General features: G+C 44.1%; 1 protein-coding gene across 5 annotated transcripts in view; it reads left to right on the plus strand.

Annotated features, from left to right (window-relative positions):
- The window catches only part of LOC115130478 (cell surface glycoprotein 1-like), a 38,225-nt gene extending 13,779 nt beyond the window's left edge, over nt 1–24,446 (plus strand). For all 5 annotated transcript variants that reach the window (XM_029661665.2, XM_029661664.2, XM_029661662.1 and 2 more), the window contains 11 exons: nt 10,576–10,655; nt 12,491–12,662; nt 14,311–14,443; nt 15,206–15,358; nt 15,671–15,718; nt 18,142–18,303; nt 19,881–19,971; nt 20,115–21,842; nt 23,015–23,160; nt 23,414–23,501; nt 23,832–24,446. In XM_029661665.2, the coding sequence (XP_029517525.1) occupies nt 10,592–10,655; nt 12,491–12,662; nt 14,311–14,443; nt 15,206–15,358; nt 15,671–15,718; nt 18,142–18,303; nt 19,881–19,971; nt 20,115–21,842; nt 23,015–23,160; nt 23,414–23,501; nt 23,832–23,998 (2,952 nt within the window). In that variant the 5' untranslated portion in view covers nt 10,576–10,591 and the 3' untranslated portion in view covers nt 23,999–24,446. The remainder of the gene's footprint in view (nt 1–10,575; nt 10,656–12,490; nt 12,663–14,310; nt 14,444–15,205; nt 15,359–15,670; nt 15,719–18,141; nt 18,304–19,880; nt 19,972–20,114; nt 21,843–23,014; nt 23,161–23,413; nt 23,502–23,831) is intronic.
- The last annotated feature ends 1,807 nt before the right edge of the window (nt 24,447–26,253 follow it).

Consider the following 26,253-nt stretch of genomic DNA (forward strand, 5'->3'; position numbering starts at 1 on the left):
GTGCCAAGAGGCGTCACTGCAGTGCCTGGTTCGAATCCATGCTGCATCACATCCAGCCAGCGTCAGCCGGGGTAGGCCGTTAATTGTAAATAAGAATGTGTTCTTAACTGACTTGGCTAGTTTAATAAAAATAGGTATGAAGTGAAACAATTTCTGTTGTTCAATCACCTGTTAACAATGCTTAAGTGAACATGTAAATCATGCTAATGCTTTTTAAAATGTTATTCTTGAATTTATTCATCTTAAAATAACATTTTACTGAAGTGAGTTAAATAGTTCTAAACTTCTCTTTTCTCTATACCTCTTTCTCCATTTCTCCCAAAGCTTTTCTTTGTGATGGTCGCAAAGACTTCATTCTAAATCGTTCAATTTCCCCCCTGGATTTCTGCTTTAGATATCTATAAAATAAAATTACATTCTCAAAAGTAGGCCTAATACTCAATTAGGATCAGGGGTGAAAGATTTAATATCTTCCCATTATGGGGACCTATGTGTGCGCACAATTTTTAATAATTTTATGGGCATAATCATAGAATTATACAAATAATCCCTAATGATGTAATAGGCTGTCTATGGGCCTAATAGTAAGATTTGTCTTAACCTTTAAAATGTACTGGCATAAAGTTGCATTAACACAACCAGTCATGTTACCTGATCGTCAAACAATTACTTCAAAAGGCTGTACTGTAGGCTACCTGTGCACATTACTCAGGGACGACGCAAAGTCGCCCGTTGCAGAAATAAAATGATTTTAAGCCCAATTTACAATCCATTTGGAAAGTATTACATTTTATTACATTACAGCCTTATTCTAAAATGGATTCAATAAAAAAAAATCCCTCAATCTACACACACTATCCCATAACGAAGGGAAAACTGGTTTAGATTTGTTTTCAAATGTTTTAAAAATATAAAACAAACCTTATGTAAATAAGTATTCAGACCCTTAGTTATGCGACCACGAAATTGCGCTCCAGTGCATCCTGTTTCCATTGCTTAATTCTTGATGTTTCTACAACTTCATTGGAGTTAACCTGTGGTAAATTCAATTGATTGGACATGATTTGGAAAGGCGCGCATACGCACACACCGGTCTAAGGTCCCACAGTTGACAGTGCATGTCAGATCAGAAACCAAATCATGAGGTTGAAGGAATTGTCCATAGAGCTCCGAGACAGGATTGTGGATTGCCAAAAGGTACCTAAAGTACTCTTAGACCATCAGAAACAAGATTCTCTGGTCTGATGAAACCAAGATTGAACTCTTTGGCCTGAATGCCAAGCGTCACGTCTGGAGGAAACCAGGCACCGCTCATCACCTGGCCAATACCATCCCTATGGTGGGGGTAGCGTCATGCTGTGGGCATGTTTTTCAGTGGCAGGGACTGTGAGACTAGTCAGGATCGAGAGATGAATGGAGCAGAGTACAGGGAGATCCTTGACGCAAAGCGTTCTGGAGCAGGTTAGGACCTCAGACTGGGTTGAAGGTTCACCTTTCAACAGGACAATAACCTTACGCACACAGTCAAGACATTGCAGGGGGGCTTCGGAACAAGTCTGAATGTTCTTGCATGGCCTAGCCAAAGCCTGGACTTGAACCTGATCGAATATCTCTGGAGAGACCTGAAAATGGCTGTGCAGCGATGCTCCCCATTCCACCTGACAGTTTGAAAGTATCTGCTGAGAAGAATGGGAGAAACTCTCCAAATACAGGTGTGCCAAGCTTGTAGTGTAATACCCAAGAAGACTCGAGGCTGTAGTCGCTGCCAAGTACTTCAACAAAGTACTGAGTAAAGGATCTGAATACTTATGTAAATGCGATAACCCTAATTAGGGTATTGTGTGTAGATTTGACGGGGGGAAAACGGTTTAATCCATTTTAGAATATGGCTGTAACAATGTGGAAAAAGTGAAGGCGTCTGACTACTTTCTGAATGCACAAGATATTTTTCTGATCATTATTGACATATAGTAGGCTAATCAACTTGGCTATAATTATATGTTCTCTTCTGTCATTACTTGATGCTTGTCTAGAATACTAAATAAAGCCTTGCTCACCAGAATGTCAGAAATCGATAGATTGATCAATGCATCATCAACAATCTAGTGGACATCGGTAAAGTTGTCTGTATTTCTGCTTCTTTCACAGAGCAAGGACATTTGGTGACCAGGGAGATTTCCAAATGAGTTTGACCGGTTTTAAGGAAATTAAAAGCTGTGGAAATAGATCCAACATGTTTCTGATAGTATTTCAGTTTGTCTAGTGTGTGATATATATATATATATAAATTAATTTGTGGTTGAAAATGAAATTACATGTTTATTCTACACAAAAGGTCCTTATGCGCACATTCGCATTCTCTCAAGATGCTGAAAGAAAAAATTTCTCCACACCTGTTTGAGACTAACATTTGGTCTATAATTGTACTGTGAGGAACACTTAATTCTGCAGCGGTTAATGGCATAATAGCCTACATGTAAGGCCTACATTCAGTGTCCAGACTTCAGTTACTATTCCAACTATTAGGCTACTCAATTCTAAAATAATTACGGCATCCATACAGTGCCATTTGATAAATGCAAAAAGACATTACTTACAAAACACCAAAAAGTGTTATGAATGACATTTGTTGATTTATCATTCATTAGGCCTACCCAAGTCTTGTAACCTGAATTGATGCATATACTGCTGTCCGTGCGCGTTTCGGTCTCGGCCACTCATCTCTGCAATGGCAATTTGTTTTATCATTGAACCACACCACATGAGTTTGTTCAGTCAATTTTCATCTGACTGACATGCGGGAATGATAGCGTTCCTACCGGACCGTTCCCGACTTACTTTCACCGCTGATTAGGACTATGTTAATATCAAGCTTTTTTTCATATTTTCTGTTTACTTTCTGCGTCTCTGGACATCCTCTTTTCTCAGCGTTTCTCTCCCTGTATCCTGTTTTTTCTGCACTCCACATCTTGTCTTAAGCAGACAGACTTGTTTTCTTTTTGCCTCTTATCTAACAAAGTACCCAGGATCTTGATTTGTACTGAACAAAAATATTGACGCAACATGTAAAATGTTGGGCCCATGTTGCATGAACTGAAATTAAAGATCCCAGAAACTTTCCATATGTACAAAGCTTCTCTCCAATTTTATGCACAAATTTGTTTGCATCCCCGTTAGTGAGCGTTTCTCCTTTGCCAAAATAATCTGCCCACCTGACAGGTGTGGCATATTAAAAAGCTGATTTAAACATAGCATGGTAATTACACAGGTGCACCTTGTGCTGGGTGCAAAAGGCCACCCTAAAAGATGCTATTTATTTTGCCACAGATTTCTCAAGTTGAGTGTGGACAGTACCTCCCACCGGCCTCACAGCCACAGACCACGTGTATGGCATCGTGTGGGTGAGCGGTTTGTCAATGTTGTGACCGAAGTGCCCCATGGTGGTGGGGTTATGGTATGGGTAGGCATAGGCTACGGACAACACATGCATTTTATTGATGGCTGTTACGTATGCCTCTTGGAGGGAACGCAACACCCTGCTACAACTCTCCGTGGAGTGAAAAAAGGTGTGCGGGTAAGGATGACCGAGGCAGAGAATATGTACCATTTACAGGGAATTTATTCTTCCACCTTGTGAAGGAAAAGGCGCTGGACAGAAGCAAAGAAAGTTCCCCCTCTCCTACCTTACCTGCTTACCCACTGGTTACTTTTCTTAGCACCACCTGGCGCCCCTAATAAACACTGGCTTTTCAAGCTGCAGAAGGAGTTGGTAATTGAGGACAGCTGTATCCCCTGACAAGAGGGTGGGGTCAGAGCTCCAATTAGTGATGGGCTGACCAATCAGCTGCTTTGGAATCCAGGAAGCCATTTCCTGAAATGCATATACTTACAAACCCACAACACAGAAACTGGGGAAACTAACGATGGCAATTTGAATGCACAGAGATACCGTGACGATCCTGAGGCCCATTTCATCTCCCACCATCACCTCACGTTTCAGCATGATAATTCACGCAAGGATCTGTACACAATTCTTGGAAACTGAAAATGTCCCAGTTCTTCCATACTCACCAGACATGTTTGGGATGCTCTGGCTCTACGGGTACAGCAGCGTGTTCCAGTTCCTGCCAATATCCAGCAACTTCGCACCGCCATTGAAGAGAAGTGGGACAACATTCCACAGGCCACAATTAGCAGCCTGCTCAACTCTATGCGAAGGAGATGTATTTATTATGGATCCCCATTACTCTTCCTCGGGTCCGGCAAAATTAAGGCAGTTTATACAACTTTTTATTCGATTTTTTTTGTATCTATTTTTTTTACATTTACAATAGATTCACAGATGTCACAGCACACTGTGTGCCCTTTAGGCCCCTACTACCACACATCTACAGTACTAAATATGTGTGTGTGCATGTGCCTATGTTTCTTGCTTCACAGTCCCTACTGTTTTTTTTTGTTGTTTTTTTTTCTGTTTTTTAAAATCTAAGTTTACTGCTTGCATCAGTTACTTGATGTGAAATAGAGTTCCATGTAGTTATGGCTCTATGTAGTACTGTGTGCCTCCCATAGTCTGTTCTGGACTTGGACTGTGAAGAGACCTCTTGTGACATGTCTTGTAGGGTATGCATGGGTGTTCAATCTGTGTGCCAGTAGTTCAAACGGACAGCTTGGTGCATTCATGTCAATACCTCTCATAAATACAAGTAGTGATGAAGTTCATCTCTCCTCCACTTTGAGCCAGGATGGATTGACATGGATATTATTAATACTAGCTCTCTGTTTACATCAAAGGGCTGGCTGTGCTGCCCTGTTCTGAGCCAATTGCAATTTTCCTAAGTCCTTTTTTTGTGGCACCTGACCACATTTACATTTACATTTAAGTCATTTAGCAGACGCTCTTATCCAGAGCGACTTACAAATTGGTGCGTTCACCTTAAGACATCCAGTGGAACAGCCACTTTACAATAGTGCATCTAAATCTTTTAAGGGGGGGGGTGAGAAGGATTACTTTATCCTATCCTAGGTATTCCTGAAAGAGGTGGGGTTTCAGGTGTCTCCGGAAGGTGGTGATTGACTCCGCTGTCCTGGCGTCGTGAGGGAGTTTGTTCCACCATTGGGGGGCCAGAGCAGCGAACAGTTTTGACTGGGCTGCGCGGGAACTGTACTTCCTCAGTGGTAGGGAGGCGAGCAGGCCAGAGGTGGATGAACGCAGAGCCCTTGTTTGGGTGTAGGGCCTGATCAGAGCCTGGAGGTACTGAGGTGCCGTTCCCCTCACAGCTCCGTAGGCAAGCACCATAGTCTTGTAGCGGATGCGAGCTTCAACTGGAAGCCAGTGGAGAGAGCGGAGGAGCGGGGTGACGTGAGAGAACTTGGGAAGGTTGAACACCAGACGGGCTGCGGCGTTCTGGATGAGTTGTAGGGGTTTAATGGCACAGGCAGGGAGCCCAGCCAACAGCGAGTTGCAGTAATCCAGACGGGAGATGACAAGTGCCTGGATTAGGACCTGCGCCGCTTCCTGTGTGAGGCAGGGTCGTACTCTGCGGATGTTGTAGAGCATGAACCTACAAGAACGGGCCACCGCCTTGATGTTAGTTGAGAACGACAGGGTGTTGTCCAGGATCACGCCAAGGTTCTTAGCGCTCTGGGAGGAGGACACAATGGAGTTGTCAACCGTGATGGCGAGATCATGGAACGGGCAGTCCTTCCCCGGGAGGAAGAGCAGCTCCGTCTTGCCGAGGTTCAGCTTGAGGTGGTGATCCGTCATCCACACTGATATGTCTGCCAGACATGCAGAGATGCGATTCGCCACCTGGTCATCAGAAGGGGGAAAGGAGAAGATTAATTGTGTATCGTCTGCATAGCAATGATAGGAGAGACCATGTGAGGTTATGACAGAGCCAAGTGACTTGGTGTATAGCGAGAATAGGAGAGGGCCTAGAACAGAGCCCTGGGGGACGCCAGTGGTGAGAGCGCGTGGTGAGGAGACAGATTCTCGCCACGCCACCTGGTAGGAGCGACCTGTCAGGTAGGACGCAATCCAAGCGTGGGCCGCGCCGGAGATGCCCAACTCGGAGAGGGTGGAGAGGAGGATCTGATGGTTCACAGTATCGAAGGCAGCCGATAGGTCTAGAAGGATGAGAGCAGAGGAGAGAGAGTTAGCTTTAGCAGTGCGGAGGGCCTCCGTGATACAGAGAAGAGCAGTCTCAGTTGAATGACTAGTCTTGAAACCTGACTGATTTGGATCAAGAAGGTCATTCTGAGAGAGATAGCGGGAGAGCTGGCCAAGGACGGCACGTTCAAGAGTTTTGGAGAGAAAAGAAAGAAGGGATACTGGTCTGTAGTTGTTGACATCGGAGGGATCGAGTGTAGGTTTTTTCAGAAGGGGTGCAACTCTCGCTCTCTTGAAGACAGAAGGGACGTAGCCAGTGGTCATGGATGAGTTGATGAGCAAGGTGAGGTAATGGAGAAGGTCTCCGGAAATGGTCTGGAGAAGAGAGGAGGGAATAGGGTCAAGCGGGCAGGTTGTTGGGCGGCCGGCCGTCACAAGACGCGAGATTTCATCTGGAGAGAGAGGGGAGAAAGAGGTCAGAGCACAGGGTAGGGCAGTGTGAGCAGAACCAGCGGTGTCGTTTGACTTAGCAAACGAGGATCGGATGTCGTCGACCTTCTTTTCAAAATGGTTGACGAAGTCATCTGCAGAGAGGGAGGAGGGGGAGGGGGAGGAGGATTCAGGAGGGAGGAGAAGGTGGCAAAGAGCTTCCTAGGGTTAGAGGCAGATGCTTGGACTTTAGAGTGGTAGAAAGTGGCTTTAGCAGCAGAGACAGAAGAGGAAAATGTAGAGAGGAGGGAGTGAAAGGATGCCAGGTCCGCAGGGAGGCGAGTTTTCCTCCATTTCCGCTCGGCTGCCCGGAGCCCTGTTCTGTGAGCTCGCAATGAGTCGTCGAGCCACGGAGCAGGAGGGGAGGACCGAGCCGGCCTGGAGGATAGGGGACATAGAGAATCAAGGGATGCAGAAAGGGAGGAGAGGAGGGTTGAGGAGGCAGAATCAGGAGATAGGTTGGAGAAGGTTTGAGCAGAGGGAAGAGATGATAGGATGGAAGAGGAGAGAGTAGCGGGGAGAGAGAGCGAAGATTGGGACGGCGCGATACCATCCGAGTAGGGGCAGTGTGGGAAGTGTTGGATGAGAGCAAGAGGGAAAAGGATACAAGGTAGTGGTCGGAGACTTGGAGGGGAGTTGCAGTGAGGTTAGTGGAAGAACAGCATCTAGTAAAGATGAGGTCGAGCGTATTGCCTGCCTTGTGAGTAGAGGGGGAAGGTGAGAGGGTGAGGTCAAAAGAGGAGAGGAGTGGAAAGAAGGAGGCAGAGAGGAATGAGTCAAAGGTAGACGTGGGGAGGTTAAAGTCGCCCAGAACTGTGAGAGGTGAGCCGTCCTCAGGAAAGGAGCTTATCAAGGCATCAAGCTCATTGATGAACTCTCCGAGGGAACCTGGAGGGCGATAAATGATAAGGATGTTAAGCTTGAAAGGGCTGGTAACTGTGACAGCATGGAATTCAAAGGAGGCGATAGACAGATGGGTAAGGGGAGAAAGAGAGAATGACCACTTGGGAGAGATGAGGATCCCGGTGCCACCACCCCGCTGACCAGAAGCTCTCGGGGTGTGCGAGAACACGTGGGCGGACGAAGAGAGAGCAGTAGGAGTAGCAGTGTTATCTGTGGTGATCCATGTTTCCGTCAGTGCCAAGAAGTCGAGGGACTGGAGGGAGGCATAGGCTGAGATGAACTCTGCCTTGTTGGCCGCAGATCGGCAGTTCCAGAGGCTACCGGAGACCTGGAACTCCACGTGGGTCGTGCGCGCTGGGACCACCAGATTAGAGTGGCCGCGGCCACGCGGTGTGGAGCGTTTGTATGGTCTGTGCAGAGAGGAGAGAACAGGGATAGACAGACACATAGTTGACAGGCTACAGAAGAGGCTACGCTAATGCAAAGGAGATTGGAATGACAAATGGACTACACGTCTCGAATGTTCAGAAAGTTAAGCTTACGTAGCAGGAATCTTATTGACTAAAATAATTCAAATGATACAGTACTGCTGAAGTAGGCTAGCTGGCAGTGGCTGCGTTGTTGTTGTTCTATCTCTCTATAGTGCTGTTTCTTGTATTATGGTCTCTTGTTTCTTTAGAGGTTTCACTTTGTTGTCCTTTTTCTTTTCCTTTTTCTTCTGTCTTCCTTTCTTCTGTTAACTAGATATTTTTTTTTTTTTTTTTGACCACACAACTGAACAGTAGTTAAGGTGCGACAGTAGTCAAGGTGTTGATGGTGTTAAGGCAAAGTAGTGCTTTATTATGGACGTACTGCTCCCCATCTTAGCTACTGGGCTCCCGAGTGGCACAGCGGTCTAAGGCACTGCATCTCAGTGCAAGAGGTGTCACTACTACAGGCCCTGGTTTGAATCCAGGCTGTATCACATCCAGCCGTGATTGGGTGGCACACAATTGGCCCAGTGTTGTCTGGGTTTGGCCGGGGTAGGCCATCATTGTAAATACGAATTTGTTCTAAACCGACTTGACTCGTTAACCTTTTTTAATTCTGTTTAAAAATAATAATACTGTTGTATCAACATGTTTTGACCATGACCGTTTACAATCTAGGGTTACTCCAAGCAGTTTAGTCATCTCAATTTGCTCAATTTCCACATTATTTATTACAAGATTATGTTGGGTTTTATTTATTTTTTGCACTGTGTGAGGCAAATGGTGGTCATGCCAGATACTGACTGGTTTTCTGATCCATTCCACTACCTTTTTTCTTAAGGTATCTGTGACCAACAAATGCATATCTGTATTCCCAGTCATGTGAAATCCATAGATTAGGGCCTAATTAATTTATTTCAATTGTCTGATTTCCTTATGAACTGTAACTCAGTAAAATCTTTGAAATTGTTCCATACTGGGTTCATATTTTTTTTTGACCGTGTCATTTTTGTGTCACACCAGCGGACATAACATCACACCAAAGGATGTTTCATGCAATCTGGGGCCTTGGAGTTTAGCTAGCATTCCACTACTGTACCCACTAAAATATGTTCACATTATGTCATACAGATGAATGATTTCAAGCATTTTCATGTAAAAGGTGTTGCAGCAAATGAAAATAAAATGGACACTAATGTGGGAGGATGAAAAAGGCCTATATATTGATACATTCATAATCAAAAACTCACCCTCAGATCATGCCATGTGCTCCAGTCATGTCTTCTGCACTTCCTGTTTGGGCAAGGATCCTTCAACCGCAATTGCTTCCAGATAATAGCTTGTTTTAATATCACAATATTACGCCACACCGGTGGACATAAATAAATAAAGGTTTTTATAATCAACTACATTTGTTCAGAGAAAATTTAGTATGGATGGACTTGGGAAATATTCTCACGAATAGACATCTGTGTTAACATGCTACATATTGGAGAGAAGGGTTTCGCTTATTTTTATATTTGAATTTTATCACACACAAAAACGCGTCACATTTAGTTAAAGAACATTCTAAATTTTTTATTAATGGTATGAGTCTAGATGACCCAAACAACGCAGTGTCTTCATAACCATAAAATTGAGTTTTCACAAATTAAACTAAGTTATTGAAGTTTTTGGCACATTGAAGTGAAAAAAAAGCAGTGGCACGTCAACCACCCATTTATTCTCAGACCTCCTCGGGTATTTGTACTATGCGGCTAAGTGTGATTGAAAGTGTTAGTATTGTAACTTCTCTCCCTTTCGTTCACTCTCTGTTGATATTCCTTGTTTTTATAATCATCGCATGCAGACTTAAGTTCATGTGGAAATTAACAAGTTACTCCTAAGTAATTGCATTTGAAGACCTTTATTAAGACTGCCCCCGAACCAGGGATATTGACTTGCACAAAGCATAGCCATTCTCATAAGCTCTAACCCCTCATCATGCCCTTAATAAAATTGGCAGGAAATCATACATGCCGAGGAGGTAATTGCATTTGAATCATCTTTATTAATGGAGTAACTAGGTTTGCACGTGTGGTCGAATTCCAAATTGCCTCAACATCCTGTTTAGTCATTCTGTGGGGCCAGGGCCTGGGACTGGCTGTCACTGACCCTCTGACTTCCTTGTGGTGCGTCTGAGGCGATCCTGCTGGGTGCTCCAGACCAGAGCGATCTCCAGCCTCCAGACAGGCCCCTCCAGTAATCTGCCCCAGCCAGGCACAGGCTGCTTATCTCAGCCTCTTCCTGTGCCACGGCAGGGCGGTGACGTGTAGGGCGTTGTGGTAGAGAGAGACTGGTAGCCCCTCCCTGATCTCTTCTCAAATAGAGAGCAGGGTTATGAAAATGTTTCTTACCATCGCAGGAGATTCACACAGCTGAGTTACAGTAAATGGGGATGAATAAAATGCAGTGCCTGATTTGAATCTGTGTTATTGTAGTCAGTCCATATAGACAATGGTCTTATTTATTAGTATCCCAAATCCCTGGAAGGCTTCCCTCTGTAATATAGTTAAGTCTTTCCCTCTGTCTCCATAGTAAATGCCTGTCTCTCCCTCACAGCAGTGACTGCAGCATCATGGCCTCTGGACCATCAGATGTGATGACCAACCAGGATCATGCAGACCCCACAGAGTGCACAGGTAAACCCACACTAACTGGCTTTGATAGCCCTTTTAAAGGGGATCTTCACTATTATATTGTCATTGGTAAATAGCACTACCACAGACAGTTTCCTATCTGATCAGATTTACAGTATCTAGTCTGTAGGGAGGGAATGGCAAAATGACTCCTTGTCCACACAGTTTACATATATCCTCAGAGGCATAGATCCATGTCTGAGAAGCCTTGGGGTTCATTGTAAGTGAATACAATTATCATTGTGAGTCCCTCCACATGATCCATGCAAAGGTATTCGTGTTTCTTCTAGACCTGTGTGCTGTTAGCTCTCTCAGAAGGCATTGGCCTTCAGGGAGGATCAGGCCAAGCTTAAGAAAGCGATATTATTACAGTTTTATTGGCAGGAAATTAAGTAAAATATAATGCATCTCACCACCCCTAAAGAACATTGTAAAAATGTCCATTCGCCAACCCTTCAACCCTACTGTGATGTGTGTGCTCTGGGAACGAGGAAGTCAGGGACTGCAAGGTCAGGCTCGGCCCCATCTCTGGAGGGCTAGCCGGGATGTGGATTAGCCCTTCCCTTCAGCAATAGGTCACACTGACAATCTCCTCTATTGGATTGAACTTCTAAAGCGGAGGGCGAAGTCCATTAAAGTAAATAATTTGTCAATGGCTGGAGGTGTGCCGGCCAGGCGGTGTGCCAGGGGATAATGTGGTGTACCCTGAGAGTCAGGGGGAGGGGGTTAAGCTGCAGTCAAGATAGAAGCCCCGTGTGGAATATGTCCGTGGAATTAGAGGGGTCTTGGCCATGCCTCTTCCAAAGGGTTACAGTTTGTAATAGAATTAGCATCAACTCAAGGAGGGTAATTCGTTGTTAGGTACGGCAGTGCTCACTAGGTCAATGAGAATATTTAGTGGGAGAGTTTCTTGTGTCTGACTGTTTGTGTCCCATCTTCCCATCTAAGCCCAAATTTGGCCTGTTGGTCAAAAAAAAAAAACTCTGCACAAAATATCTTGGTCTCCGCTTACATGTTCAGCTACTACAGTATATACATTCATAAATCTGTAGTAATAAATCCCTCTCCTACTGGACTTGAGTTTTCCCTTGATTTGTTGACTTCAGCCATACTGAATGGCCCAATTCAAAGTGTGTGTGATGATGCCAGCTCAAGGCCTTGTCTGTAATTGGATCTCAAGTGTTTTCCAGAGCATGTGAGCCACAGGATTGTGTGGCTTTATATATAAATATAGTCACTACTACCAACCTTCACTTCTCCAAGGCAGTGCTTGCTCTTTAATCAAATTGTATTTAATTGTATTCCTAGCTGCTAAAGGTCTCCATCCTAGGATTGTTCATGTTGTAGTCATCCCCTCTCAAATATTGGCAACATTTTGTATGGATCCAACTAACTTGACCTTCTCTTTGATAATTGGCCTTTCTGCTGCACCGTTTCATCTTCTTCTGCTATTTTGGCGTAATGTCATATTGTATCTAAAATAGTGTCTGCTGTATTATGATTTTGCACCTCAACAAACAGTTAAGATCTCTGCCTTGTATTATTCTCAAGATTTGGGGTTGGGGACAGTTTTTAGTTAAAAAGGTGTTGAGATTTTAAACGGGTGATAACTGTTGAAGTGTTTTACTACCCCTCTCACTTGGTAATGCAAAGGTACGTGGATTTTTGACCAACACATGGTAAATTACTCTCACTTTACTTGAGCTCACATTTGGGAGTAGTTGTTCGTTTAAAAGCTAGGTAGTCTTATTTGTTTGCTAGTGAAAAGACAAATGGTTAGGGAATAGCTCTCATTGTAAACTGGAGATGTTTAACCATGATATCTATCTTCATTGTAGGCAAGAAGAAGTCCAAGTTCCAGACCTTCAAGAACTTTTTTGCTAAGAAGAAGAGAAAAGAGGCTGCAACTCCTGCCGGGGACAATGGGTTGAAGTCAAGCCAGTCCAGTGACAATGTCAATGCCCCTGAACCAGCATTCCTCATCCGGTCTGAGAAAGACGAGGGCTCTGGGTAAGATTTATATTTTTCTCACAGGTATCTTTTGGTCATCACTATGGCAACAGCCTTCAGGAACAATAAACACAATATTTACATCTTACAGTTAAATGAGAAAATACAAGCAATTTCATCCTTAACAAAGAACAAATGTGTCAATTTCTCCTCTGTATGTTTACAACATTAAAGGCACATATTTGTCCTAATAGAGTGGACCGCTGGGAATTAACGTTCTGCCTACCACTTAGTCACCTGAATAATAAATCAAGTCTTGTCTGCTAATTTTAGAGTTTAGCGAATGTTACTTCATTAAACATGCAGCCTCATAGGCTACCTGCTGCAGACAACTTCCCCAGAGACATGGATCGAGTCCTAAATGGCTCCCCATTCAGTGCACTACTTTTGATCAGGATCCATGGTGTTCCGTTTCAAAAGTAGTGCACCATATAGGTAGTAGGGTTCCATTTGGGACATTACCAGAGCTAGTGACTTGTCATTACTGCTCCTTTGGGTTTTTCTACAAATATTATTAGATCTATTCCTACATGATTGGATGGATGACCCAGCCACTGCCTGACTGCTACTTAGGGGAGAGCTCTGGGGCCTCATTTATAACCTCTAAGTTTCACACTAAATGTCTGTGTGCCATTTCTGAAAAGACTGCATACATCAAAAAATATTGATCACGCCATACATCCGTGTGTTTCCTGTTATAAATCAGACCTGTCGTAAACATTGTGCATTGTGAACAAGCATTATATTGCCACCTGGAAAACGCTCATGTGATCTTTTTCTATGGTGACAATAACGGCCTTATTTGTGAGTTGAAACTTTTGGAAATGGGCCATAGCATTTAAGGTGTGTTGCCAGAATACTATCGCTGTAGTATTCAGCAAAGGTCTGACTATTTCTGAAGGGGAATTTTTTTTTATGGCAAATTTGTTTGCTGAACATTTTATTTAACAATGTTTTGCATTGACTGTTTCCCCCAACCTAACTATGCGGCACTGCCCGCAAATTCTGCAACATTATCTAGGCCTACTCGAGGCATTTTAAATTGTATGGTGAACTGTCTGTTCTTACAGTAGGTAACTTTAATTTTTTAAATTTTACGTTCTATTGTAGCCAACATAACCAAAATAGCTTATCTATTTACTACTGTGAAGTAGTTACAATTCATCCCAACTCTCATTTAAATTGGATCTTCATTTGTTGTATTAGCTACTTCGGGAGTATGAAACCATTTCAGTCAGAAATGTGAGGAACTTATTCTGCATTGATCATGGAAAAAGATAATCAGGAAAAATGTTTTTATTGCAAAGATCAAATAGATTTTTTTTCTCTTCTCACTAACGGCAAATAACTGCATCATGTCTTTTGGATTTTATGAATAAGCATGTAATTTCCCCCATTTGCACAAAATACTTCTTGCCTGCTGGCAAGGCAGTGCTTCAACCGTCAGAAATTGTGTGCATATATGGTCTAAGGTGTGTGGGAAGTTAAGCATGTTCTCACATCAAGTACATTTCTTTTATATATTCCAACTTGTGTGTGAACAGGTGCTGCACGTTTTGTGGTAGTGTTTGTAAATGAGGCCCCAAATGATCTGATTTTCATTTTAACATGAAATTTCACACTCAATTGTTTTTTGTTTTTTTGCAAGGTCAAAAATCTACATGGGAAATAAGGCTCTGTCACATGACAGTGTCTTTGTCTCCAATTTGCCCCTGTCAGAGGTAAACGAGGATCTTGGAGCCTTTCAGGACAACATCCATGGAAAAGTCAAGTCTCTACAGGTGGGTAGTTAAGCCTGTGTTCCATACTTGGACTGGCTGTAATTCTGGATTTTGTACCTATAGTCTAATATCATACACCCACAACAAGTGAAAACAATGTGGCTCGTGTTAGTATCTGATATTCAGCTCTCTTAAATCGGTATTAGCTTTGGCACTCTGTCCGTATAAAATTAGCCAGTCTTTTCATAAGCCGGGTAGACTAGCTAGCTAAGGCTCATCCTTAGGTCTTACTACCTGGAGTGTTCTGGGCAGACTGCCACAACGGGCCGGCGTGTACGCGCAGGCTAATACATACAGCGGTCTGATGCACAACAGTGTTGACTAGGCACAACAACATGCTAAAATGGAGGAGATGACAGATGTTTGGCTGGTGGTGTTCAGTCTATAATAAGTCCATTTGGAGAAGGATAGGGTTTCTAATACCTTTTGTTGGAAGGAGACAGACTTGAGACTGTCCTTGAGAGCAGCTGAGCTCATTCAGATACACACACCGAATGGACACTATCTGTGATACTGCGTTCTTTCACTACGCAAAGTCTGTTTTTCAGCTAGAATGGACCGATTGTTGCTTAACTCACTTTCACTTATCATTCTACTTTGACGAGTTCTCAACCACTAGGTAGGGTAGCATGCTCTCTGAATATGTGGTCTGAAAGCGAAAAACCAATCTTTAGTACACTATTGCTGCACACGAGTCATATTTGTAAAAGTTTTACATTAATACATTGCAGAATCAAGGTTGATAAGTATGTTGTCCTGCAGCTCCAGCTGAAACAGGCCATCCGGCTAGGCTCTCCTCCGTCTCTGTGTGTGAAGGGGGATGACGCAGGGACTCTGTCTGAGGATGACGGCCTTCCCTGCAGCCCACCAGAGTACTCCACCCTGCACGCCGTCCTGGCTGGGGTGTCCCACAGGGTACGCATCATTATGCAGTGAGGACTGGCATCGTGTTCATGGGGTCAACTTCATGTTTGCAATCATTGGACCAGATTAGCTACATAGCTAGTTCTGGTCTTCAGTACCTAGTACATGCCACACAATTATAATATGTGACTGCAGTCGCATGATACCTGTCACATCCAATACCTGCACATACCACACATTCATGTTTCATGAAAGCTACCGTGAGGATGACTCGTGCTTATGTCTACAGATCTATTGCTGTCTATCACCCTTTTATAACTGCGCTGTCACTCATCCTGTCTCTCTCCTCCCAAACTGGTACAGAGGAACAGCTCCCTGAGTCTGGAGGCAACAGACAGCGACGAAGACCAGGTAATATCCCGCTTTCCATGCTATTTTGTTAATCTAGTCATGTGCTTCCTATTCAGTGGACACATTGAATGATCCTCCTTGTCATTTGACCATCGTGACCAATCGGAATGCGCCATTAGCCCAAAGCGGCAGAGAGGAGGCTCTATCGTATGATGTGGAAGAAATGCATCAAGATGACTGGGTTGTATTGTCATTTGATTTTAAGGATAAATGTTCCCCAGATGTATTACACGTGTTGACGTCTTGGAGTACATCTGCCTTGATGATGTATAAAGCTGTGTGTCTTCCGATGAAGCTTGTACTCTTCAAGAAATGAAAGCTTCTGTGTCGGATGCAGTGTTAAGCAATAGGAGTGAGTCAGGATGGAGGCATTGTTGAGCTTCATACGTCAATGATATGTATACCATATGCGACTGAGGCTCAGAGCAGCTACATGCGTTGTTGGCCATATTTACACCATACATGTACACAGCGGTTTGTTATACACATCACAATTTAGGATCCTTAGATACTTCACTTTTCTGCCTCTCTATGTCTGTGAATAATTTGGCAAAAGTCTCATGATCAAATGTAATTACTGCAACTTATTCATGCATTAACGTAAACAAGACAGTCAGTGGAATAATGCTGTGTGAAGTGTATCTGCCTCAGCACGTATGTTGGTGTTATTATCGCAGCTGGCACGCTCACACTCGACATAATGGGACCAGTGGAATGAATAGAGACTTGGCTAGTTTCTATGAATGCTGATTGAATCTTTTAAGCTTTTCTCAATTGAATTTGAAAGGAATCTGCCAAGGGACTCCCAAATAATCGTCTGAAGTTGTGAAAGGAATGTCCTAAAAAAGGAAAACCACAATTGGCATTTGATTGACTTAAAAAGGCTTACACAGCCCTCTGATAGCACGTTCAATAGTAGCTTCTATTGTTTTTGTATATATGATAGTATACTGTTTTTTTTTTCTTTCTCTTGAGCTATCTTTTCCACTTAGCCAGGAGTTTAAAAAAGGGTCAGAATAAAATGGAAAACCTGCAGAGAGTAAATCACTCCACTCAGCATTCCAACTGCTGCCTAGTGGGATGACAGGAAGATATGGGTGGGGGTGGGGGTGGGGGTTCCCATAGGAACTGGTGTACCATCTTACCATGTGTGATTTTCAATAGTTTCTGACTGTTCGTCCTGAATGACAAACATAACGCAGGCACACACACAGATGCACTTGTTTATTCTCAAAATTCCAAATAGTTGTCACGCGCTTGTGTTTTGCCTCGCTTGTCATGCCTTCAGCTGGGCCCGGAGCTGTAACAAGCTAGAGATTGTTTTTCGAGCCATAAATGGCAGCGTGATTTTGGTTTGACCTCTTTTGAAATGGGAAAGGGTGGCAGTACACTTGCTTTGTCTCCCAGCTGCAAGCACCACTGAGAATCCCACCACAAATCTTCAGCTGAAGATGATGACCTGACAGTAATAAAGTTGCATTTCATTCTGCTGGTCTGTTTCTGCAGGATGTATTGTTTGACTCAGAGAGGAAGGTGGGTGGGGGTCCTCCCGTGTGGTCTGAATGCATTCCATTGGTTTTCTCTGCAAATGGGGATATTACACCACTCAGTCAGGAGGCCCTGCCAAGACGAGCTCTGGCATTAGAACAAACGCAATACATTAATTTACTGTATATATTCAGTAAATTTGTGTGTGTATATATATATATAATCCACTCTGCTGGATACAATACAAACAGAGGTAGTTTCACTTATGACAACCTGTCTCTGGTTACACAGGGCAAATACATTTTGATACCCATAATAGCAGCAATCCTATTTGCTAAAATGTCCATGTTTGTGTAAAATCTGTATTGTATATGACAAATGGCTATTTATCATAAGAATCCATTTCTAGTATGAAAGCAAGCTGTTAAGTCCGAGGTGGACCATTTGAGGTGGAATTGCTGTCAGAAACTGTAGAGGAAACCTACCTACATTCCAGAGCACTGAGTGGAGGCCTGTATTTGTTCAGCTAATGTCAGTGGGAGCCAGGCAGAAAAATGCCAGGACATTGGTCGGCCTGGGACATTTATTACTGACGCTCAACGCTGCTAGGAGGTCTTTATAATGGCGTCCCTGACATTGTTTATCCAGCTGAACAGACAGTCAGTCCTCTCTCTTCTCCATTTTCTTATAGCTTTTCCTTTTGTCTTGAGTAGGAAACTCACCCCCATATCTTAGGATATGGTTAATCTGTGTCAGGAGAAACTATATTTGATTCAGCATTCTTGAATCTGTTTAGCTGGTACCTGGCTTCAGCAGAGAGTAATGTGACATGTGAACAGATGTCTGAAGACCATAGAGATTGTAAGAGGTTGTAATCATTATATTATTTACTGTGTTAAAATGGCCTCTCTCTTTCTCTCCCCCCTCATGTGTAGATGTCCTGTGAGGTGGGCTCAAGATCGGTCAGTCCCCTGATCCCCCTGCCTGTAGACTTCAGCCAGCCTGCCAGTCCCATGGGCTGCCTGGACAACACCGCAGCTCGCCACCGCCTGGCTGTCCGACACAAGGCCTGCTCCAAGATGAGGAAACCCACCACTGTAAGATGTACAGTTGAAGGCAGAAGTTTACATGCACCTTAGCCAAATACATGTGAACTCAGTTTTTCACAATTCCTGACATTTAATCCTAGTAAAAGTTCCCTGTTTTAGGTCAGTTAGGATTACCACTATTTAAAGAATGTGAAATGTCAGAATAATACTAGAGAATTATTTATTTTAGCTTTTATTTATTTCATCACATTCCCAGTGGTTCAGAAGTTTACATGCATTCAATTAGTATTTGGTGACATTGCCTTTAAACAATTTAAACTTGGGTCAAATGTTTCAGGTAGCCTTCCACAAGCTTCCCACAATAAGTTGGGTGAATTTTGTCCCTTTCCTCCTGGCAGAGCTGGTGTAATGGAGTCAGATTTGTAGGCCTCTTTGCTCACACACTTTTTCAGTTCTGCCCACAAATTTTCTGTAAGGTTGAGGTCTGTGCTTTGTGATGGCCACTCCAATACCTTGACTTTGTTGTCCTTAAGCCATTTTGCCACAACTTATGGAGTATGCTTGTGGTCATTGTCCATTTGGAAGACTCATTTGCGACTAAGCTTTAACTTAAGACTGATGTCTTAAGATGTTGCACCTCATGATGCCATCTATTTTTGTGAAGTGCACAAGGCCCTCCTGCAGCAAAGCACCCCAACAACATGATGCTGCCACCCCCGTGCTTCATGGTTGGGATGGTGTTCTTCGGCTTGCAACCCTCCCCATTTTTCCTCGAAACATAACGATGGTCATTATGGCCAAAAGTTATATTTTTGTTTCATCAGACCAGAGGACATTTCTCCAAAAACTACGATCTTTGTCCCCATAGCATTTGCAAACCGTGGCTTTTTATTACGACGGATTTGAAGCAGTGGCTTCTTCCTTGCTGAGTGGCCATTCAGATTATGTCGATATAGGACTTGTTTTACTGTGGACATAGATACTTTTACACAATGTGTCTCCTTCCTGAGCGGTAAGACGGCTGCGTGGTCCCATGGTGTTTATACTTGCGTACTATTGTTTGTACAGATGAACGTGGTACCTTCAGGCGTTTTGGAAATTGCTCCCAAGGATGAACCAGACTTGTGGAGGTCTACTTTTTTTTCCCCTGCGGCCTTGGCATGCACAGAGTAGATTCCCTAACCTACTTGCCAAAACTGTAGTTTGTTAACAAGTTTTGTGGAGTGGTTGAAAAATGAGTTTTAATGACTCCAACCTAAGTGTATGTAAACTTCCGACATCAACCGTACATACCCATCCCCTTCTAGCACAACCAACCCCTCTCCCTGACTCCCCTGGCCAACACACACCAAACCCACCCCCTTCTATTCCATACCCAGCCCAAGTCCCCTTTGATCACCAGAGCAGAACCCCATCAAAATCCATCCCATGAGCCAAGTGTCCAGCCCATCTAGCCCAACCACAACGCGCTAGCCTGCCGTCAACTTGCATGGCTCATGAGTCTACCAGATCTTTGTAAAACATGTGTCCGATATGACTGAAGCTTGACAGATCATTTGTCTTTAAATGAACTGTATCATTAAGATTACATTATGACTCATCTCTGCCATATTTCTGTTGCTCAGAGGGTTGATGGCAGGGCTGAGGGAGAGTCATTCCAAGAGGAAAGACTGAGTGTTGTCATTCCAGAATCTGTGGAGGAGGACCAGGAGGAAGGTAATATAAATTATCCTTATTACAGTAGCATTACACAAAATATTGATGCAATATCGGAAAGATTATGTTTCATGGTATTGAGTAAGCATGGTTGTCATAATAATGCTATAGTGGCTCTGCTCAGACGTAGTTGTGTGTTCTAGATGTGAAATGTGAGCAGGCTGTTGCTGCCGAGAAGGAGCAGACCGATGGGGCTGTGGTTTCCCAGCAGGCCGAGCGATCAGCCCCAGATAAGGAGGAGGATGAGCAGGGGGACCAACCAGAAGTGGCTCTGGATGTCTCTTCCTCATCCCCTTCCATACAGAATGAGTCTGATTCTGAGGAATGTCTCTCAGGCCAGGCTAAGGCTCTGACCCAGACTGCACCCCTGCCTGGCTCCCTGGACTCTCTGGAGCCGACTACTAGAGACTACGATGACTTCCTCCTGGCCCATAATGGGTGTGAGGTGGCTGAGGAGGGTGGCTCTCTACTCCAGGAGGTGCTGCGCTCCCTCAAGTGTCCCCTGGCGTCTGTCCTGGGGCTGGAGGCTGAGCCCCTCGAGGAGGTGAATGTGAAGGCTTTAGACCCTGAGAGCTGGATGGATGAGCTGGCTGATGAGCCTGAGCCTCTGTCCCTTCCTTCAGATCCAACCCAACAGGAAGGAGCCTGTCTCCCCAGTGATGGACCTGACTGCCCAGCAGAGTCCCAAGAGGAGGAGGGTGAGCCTTATGTGTCTGAGGAGGAGTATGTGGTAGAACATTTCAAACCAAAGGAGGAAGAGGAGGATCAAGATGAAATCAACCCTGAATACTTAACAAAAGAAGATCAGGACATTCCTTCAGTTTATATGGAAAACGAGGAAAAAGAAGATGGGGAGGAGGCAGCAGGGTTAGAGGAAAAAGCGGTAATAGAGGAAGCAGAGGAGGTTGTCCAAGACGAGGCAGAGGAAAAAAAGAAAGATGTGTGGAGGGAGGTGGAAAAAACAGAGCCAATCTCAGAGGTGCCAGTGCAAACAGCCTTATTGGAGCCAGAGGATGTAACGCCAACCTCTGTGGAGGATGATGCACAGCAGGTTCCAGACAATGACACAGACACTGAGAGAGCTTGTGAGAGCCCTGAGTGCCCCACTGAGCTGCCTGACCAAACAGTTAGGGAACCAGTCTGTGTCTCCCAGCTGCCAAATAGCAGTACACTTCCTCCAGATTCCCCAGACCAGCCTGAGTCCCCTACACATGCCACACAGGACCAGGAAGAGCCCAGAGTAACGACTGACCAGTACAGTATAACCAGTCCCAGTGCAGCTTCTGGCCCAGAGCAGAGCCCCCAGGAGCCCTGTAGTGGACCAACTGCCACGGAGGATCATGGGAAGCCATCTTGTGGCTCTGAACAGAGTAGACCAAGGTTCACAATTTCCCCCACCTGGCAAAAGTTGGACACCAACGAGCCAACCTCCCCTTCTACATCTCCCTCCCCTGCTACCTCCCCCTCTGGCACTGTGCCTGGGGCTGTGGAAGCGGGGGTTACAGCAAAAACAGATCCCCCAAGTAGAGTGGAGCCACTTAGCCCTGTGGTGGCCGAAGTCCCTGCTTGTCCCAGCAGAACACAGAGCACCACAGCACCCACACATTCTTCAAAAGACACTCCACCTGCCGTTCCTGCAGCCCAGGAGGAAGGGACCCCTGAGAATCCGTTTGGTGTTAGGCTGAGGAAGACCTCTGTGGGTATGTTGCGCTTAGGATCAGAGAGTGAAACTCCCGCCTCATCCCCAGCACACTCACTTCCCATAGAACCACAGAGGTCCTCGCTCACTGAACCACAGCCACAAAGCAAATCTGCCCTGCTCAGAAAGCCCTCCGAGCTGGACGGTGTCGTCAAGCCCAAGAGAACACCAGGTACTAAAACAGTCTTAGTCACCATCACACCAGTCAGTGTTTACAGACGTGTGATATATATGGCCTATCCTTCACTCACAATGCCACCTCTTGTTTATATATATATTTCACAATGTTGAGCTCAATAGTCTTCAAATGACAAAACATTTAGTCTATGTATGTTTTAGGGATTTGGACTCCTGCTGGACTAACAATTCACAATGAAACGGGTCCATGAGTACTGTTGAGAACAGACTTATTGAGATATCTAAAAAGAGACCTATAAACACCAAGGAGAGATTCCTCTAAATCAAATGTTATTAGTCACATGCGCCGAATACAACCGGTGTAGTCCTTACATTGAAATGCTTACTTATGAGCCCCTGGCCAACAATGCAGTTAAAAAAAATATGGATAAGAAATAAAAGTAGCAAGTAATTAAAGAGCAGCAGTAAAATAACAATAGCAAGACTATATACGGGGGGGGGTACCGGTCAGTTGAGGTAATATGTACATATAGGTTGAGTTATTAAAGTGACTATGCATAGATGATAACAACGGAGAATAGCAGTGGTGTAAAAGAGAGGGGGGTGCGCAAATAGTCTGGGTAGCTGTTTGATTAGGTGTTCAGGAGTCTTATGGCTTGGGGGTAGAAGATGTTGAGAAGCCTCTTGAACCTAGATTTGGTCGCGCCGGTACCGCTTGCTGTTCGGTAGCCGAGAGAACAGTCTGACTAGGGTGGCTGGAGACGTTGACAATTGTTAAGGCCTCCCTCTGACACCGCTTGGTATAGAGGTCCTGGATGGCAGGAAGCTTGGCCCCATTGTTGTACTGGGCCGTACGCACTACACTTTGTAGTGCCTTTCGGTCAGAGGCTGAGCAGTTGCCATATCAGGCAGTGATGCAACCAGATGGTGCAGCTGTAGAACATTTTGAGGATCTGAGGACCCATGCCAAATCTTTTTAGGCTCCTGAGGGGGAATAGGCTTTGTTGTGCCCTCTTCACTGACTATTTCTATCAACAAATTGGCTGTATTTGAATGCTATTGGTTTTCGGCATTTGTCTTTCATTGGTTCGTACCTCTCTTACATTTCCACTCTAAACAAAAAGATTATGCCAAATGAAATGACCAGGCCACTCCTACCATATTTCGCACCATTTGAAGACATTCTCCTGTGTTCTTCTGTTTCAGATCTGTCTGTGGGTCGAGTGCCTAGTGTTGGATCTAGCGGGGGATCTGAATCACCAAGCTGGATCTCAGTGGCCAGACAAAAGCAAAGAATCTTCAAAAAGAACTCATTGGAGGAAACTACTGAGAAGAAGGTCCCTGCCGAGAAGGTAGGGATGGTGCATGTTGTTTTGTGTTATTTTGTTTAACGAGAAGCCCACTGTTTCAGAGAGAAACCGTTGACTTGTCAATCAACCCATCCATCCAGTCCTTAGCTCTTGTTAGCTTTTCTTCTGCTATCACGACAGGGTCCACCTTTTGATGCAATATCTAGAGTTTATATGAGACTGAAGTTGTGTAAGTGCCATTTACTTTGTTATACATGTTGGAATGAATGAAGCAGTTAATTCCATCTATTTCCAGGGGGAGACGAACAGAAAAGGTTCCATTCCTACATTGACGAGTCCTGTCAACAAAGACCAAGCCAAGCCTCCGGGACCTCCTGTAAAAGGTTTGACTCCTCAGTATCCCACTCTGCTACCACACACACACACACATCACTTTCTTATAAAGTGTTTTCATTGTTCTCACAAAAGACTTGAGTGTGATTGATACACTGCTGCCCCCATGTGGAAGAAACATGCAAATAAAATGTTCCTGTTTGAAAATGTTCTGTATCTGAGAATGCCTAATCTTCAATGACGTAAGACTTAAAAAATATTTCAGTCCGTTTTGATAACATTTTGTTGGTTGTAGGACTTTTATCACACCTACAGTGTCTTTAGGACAATACAGAGTGATTGTGTCACTAAAGATGTTGTTCTCTGCTCGTTGTCCATAGTGTTGTGTTCTCTTGAGATTTCTAAGCCTGCCGTGGTTGAGAAGGAGGGGAAGAGAGCCCCGGCTCACCCCGCACCTACAGCCCTAGCCCAGGATGAGCCGCCATGGATGGCCCTGGCCAAAAAGAAGGCCAAAGCCTGGAGCGAGATGCCCCAGATAGTTCAGTAAAGACGGGCCGTCTCAAACCGAATCATCCGTCCACTGATGGATCAGAATGCACTTGCACAACCAGAGTATATCTTTTGACTTCTAATACCTTCGGGTTTCTTATTGGACAGATGCTGAAACCCTCCAGTCACGTGCTGTGGTGAAAGTCAGTTGGGAATTAGGCCAAATTAGTAAAAGTTTGAATTCAGTTGACATGATATATCTATGTACAACCAACCAATTATTGAATGATATTTGTTTTAATTTCTTAACTGTTATTGACAGTATTCCTTGTATGAGTGAGGGTCCAGTGTATCAACTTTGAACCTAGCCTTGAGCTTTGATTTGGAGGATGAATAATCATGGATGGAGAGTTTTCTTTGTATTTATTAAATCTCTTTCATGTATTTGTTTTATTTTTGTATTGCCTTTTGAACATGTGTACATTAAATATGTAGTAAATAACAAATGGGATTCCATTTTTTTTTTTTCATCTCTCTTTAAGAACATTAAGATAAAAACTGTTACTCTTCTTTGTACCTACTGCCAATAGTGCATCAAAGATGGTCATAGCCATCAATTTAATATGAAAGGTATAGGCATACTTAGGCAGTAGAATATATTTTTTCTGTTAAACGGATGCCCCGCTTCACACTTCTACCCCCAAAAATATTTTGTATCTGATTCATGTGAACGATTCACTTTTATTTTAGTAGATGGGATTCAGTTCAATCCCAGTGAATCAAATCATGGGAATCTAAATAAGCATTTGTGGAATGTGAACAGTACACGTAATATTTTAACAAGGGGTTCAAATATTTTTTTATTTGCTCACTTTTCAAACAATTAAATCTTTAATTGAACAGTTAATTAAATGTGCATTGCCCTAGTGGGGACAACTGTTAAACATTAGCTAACCTTACTCTGTAGATAATCTGGGGTTCTCTGAAAACCAGCTGAATAATGGTAACGTTGGCATACTTGAAACAACTTTTGAACCAATTATCTGCAGGTTGCTAATAGTTAGCTAGTAGTTTTGGGGGGGAGGCACCTAGCAGCGACGGCTTGTTGCGTTTTGGCCAGGGACAGCCCTGCGGCTAGCCAGTGAGAGATGGCAGGAAACTCCCATGCAAAGATTCCTGCAGCAGTCAAACCCTTACCAAGGAGTATTTTTCTCAGAGTAATAAAGGCCTAGTCCATAAATTCTGTGGATCTTTTTTTTTTTAGCATCAGAAGTGTTTGGCTGGCCAGATTTTAGTGCAGAACAACTACAGGGGGGTTTGAGAAGGTGTTCCTGCCTTCCAGGCCAACTGCCTGGAGTAAGTTCTGTTGGGACCTAAGTACAAACAAGACCCCACAATGAGGGACACATTTCACTTTACGCCTGAAAAGTAGAGTTCCTAGAGATTATACACAGTGGCTAGTTTTTTTAGGCACACCCATCTAGTACCGGGCTGGACACCCTTTAGCCACCAGAACAGCCTGAATTCTTCCCGGAATGGATCATACAAGGTGTCGGAAATGTTCATGGCTCAATTGGTATCAAGGGACCTAACATGTTTTGGGAAAGGATTCCCCACACCACTACCACCTGCTTGTACGTACCATCGATACCAGACAAGATGGGTCCATGATCTCATACTGCTTATGCCAAATCCTGACTCGGACATCAGCGTGACACAACAGGAACTGGGATTTGTAGGACCAGGCAATGTTTTTCCTCTTCTCATTGGCCAGTGTTGATGATTGTGTGCCTGCTGGAGCGGAAGTGGAACACAATATTGTCATCTCCTGCAATAGCCCATCCGTGAGAAGAATCGACGGGTTGTGACCCGAGATGCCGTACTGCACCGTTATTTGTCTGTTTGTGGCCTGCCTGTTAGCTTGCATGATTTTTGGCATTTTCCTTCAACCTCTCTCAATGAGCTGTTTTCAGCCACAGGACTCCTGCTGACTGGATGTTTTTTCTTTGTCACACCATTCTCAGTAAACCCAGGGAGGGTTGCCGTTTCTGAGAAACTGGATCCAGCACGCCTGGCCCCGACGATCATACCACACTCAAAGTCTCTTAGGTCACTCGTTTTCCCCATTATAACTTTCAATAGAACAGTAACTGAATGCCTCGATGCCTGTCCGCCTGGTTAACAGTAAATACAGTGCCTTTTGAAAGTATTCATACCCCTAGACTTTTTCCACATGTTGCGTTACAGCCTGAATTCAAAACAGATTCAATAGATTTGCTTCTCACCCGTGTACACACAATATCCCGTAACGAC

Source organism: Oncorhynchus nerka, linkage group LG6 (genome assembly GCF_034236695.1).
Source record: "Oncorhynchus nerka isolate Pitt River linkage group LG6, Oner_Uvic_2.0, whole genome shotgun sequence".
NCBI classification, from domain to species: Eukaryota; Metazoa; Chordata; class Actinopteri; order Salmoniformes; family Salmonidae; genus Oncorhynchus; species Oncorhynchus nerka.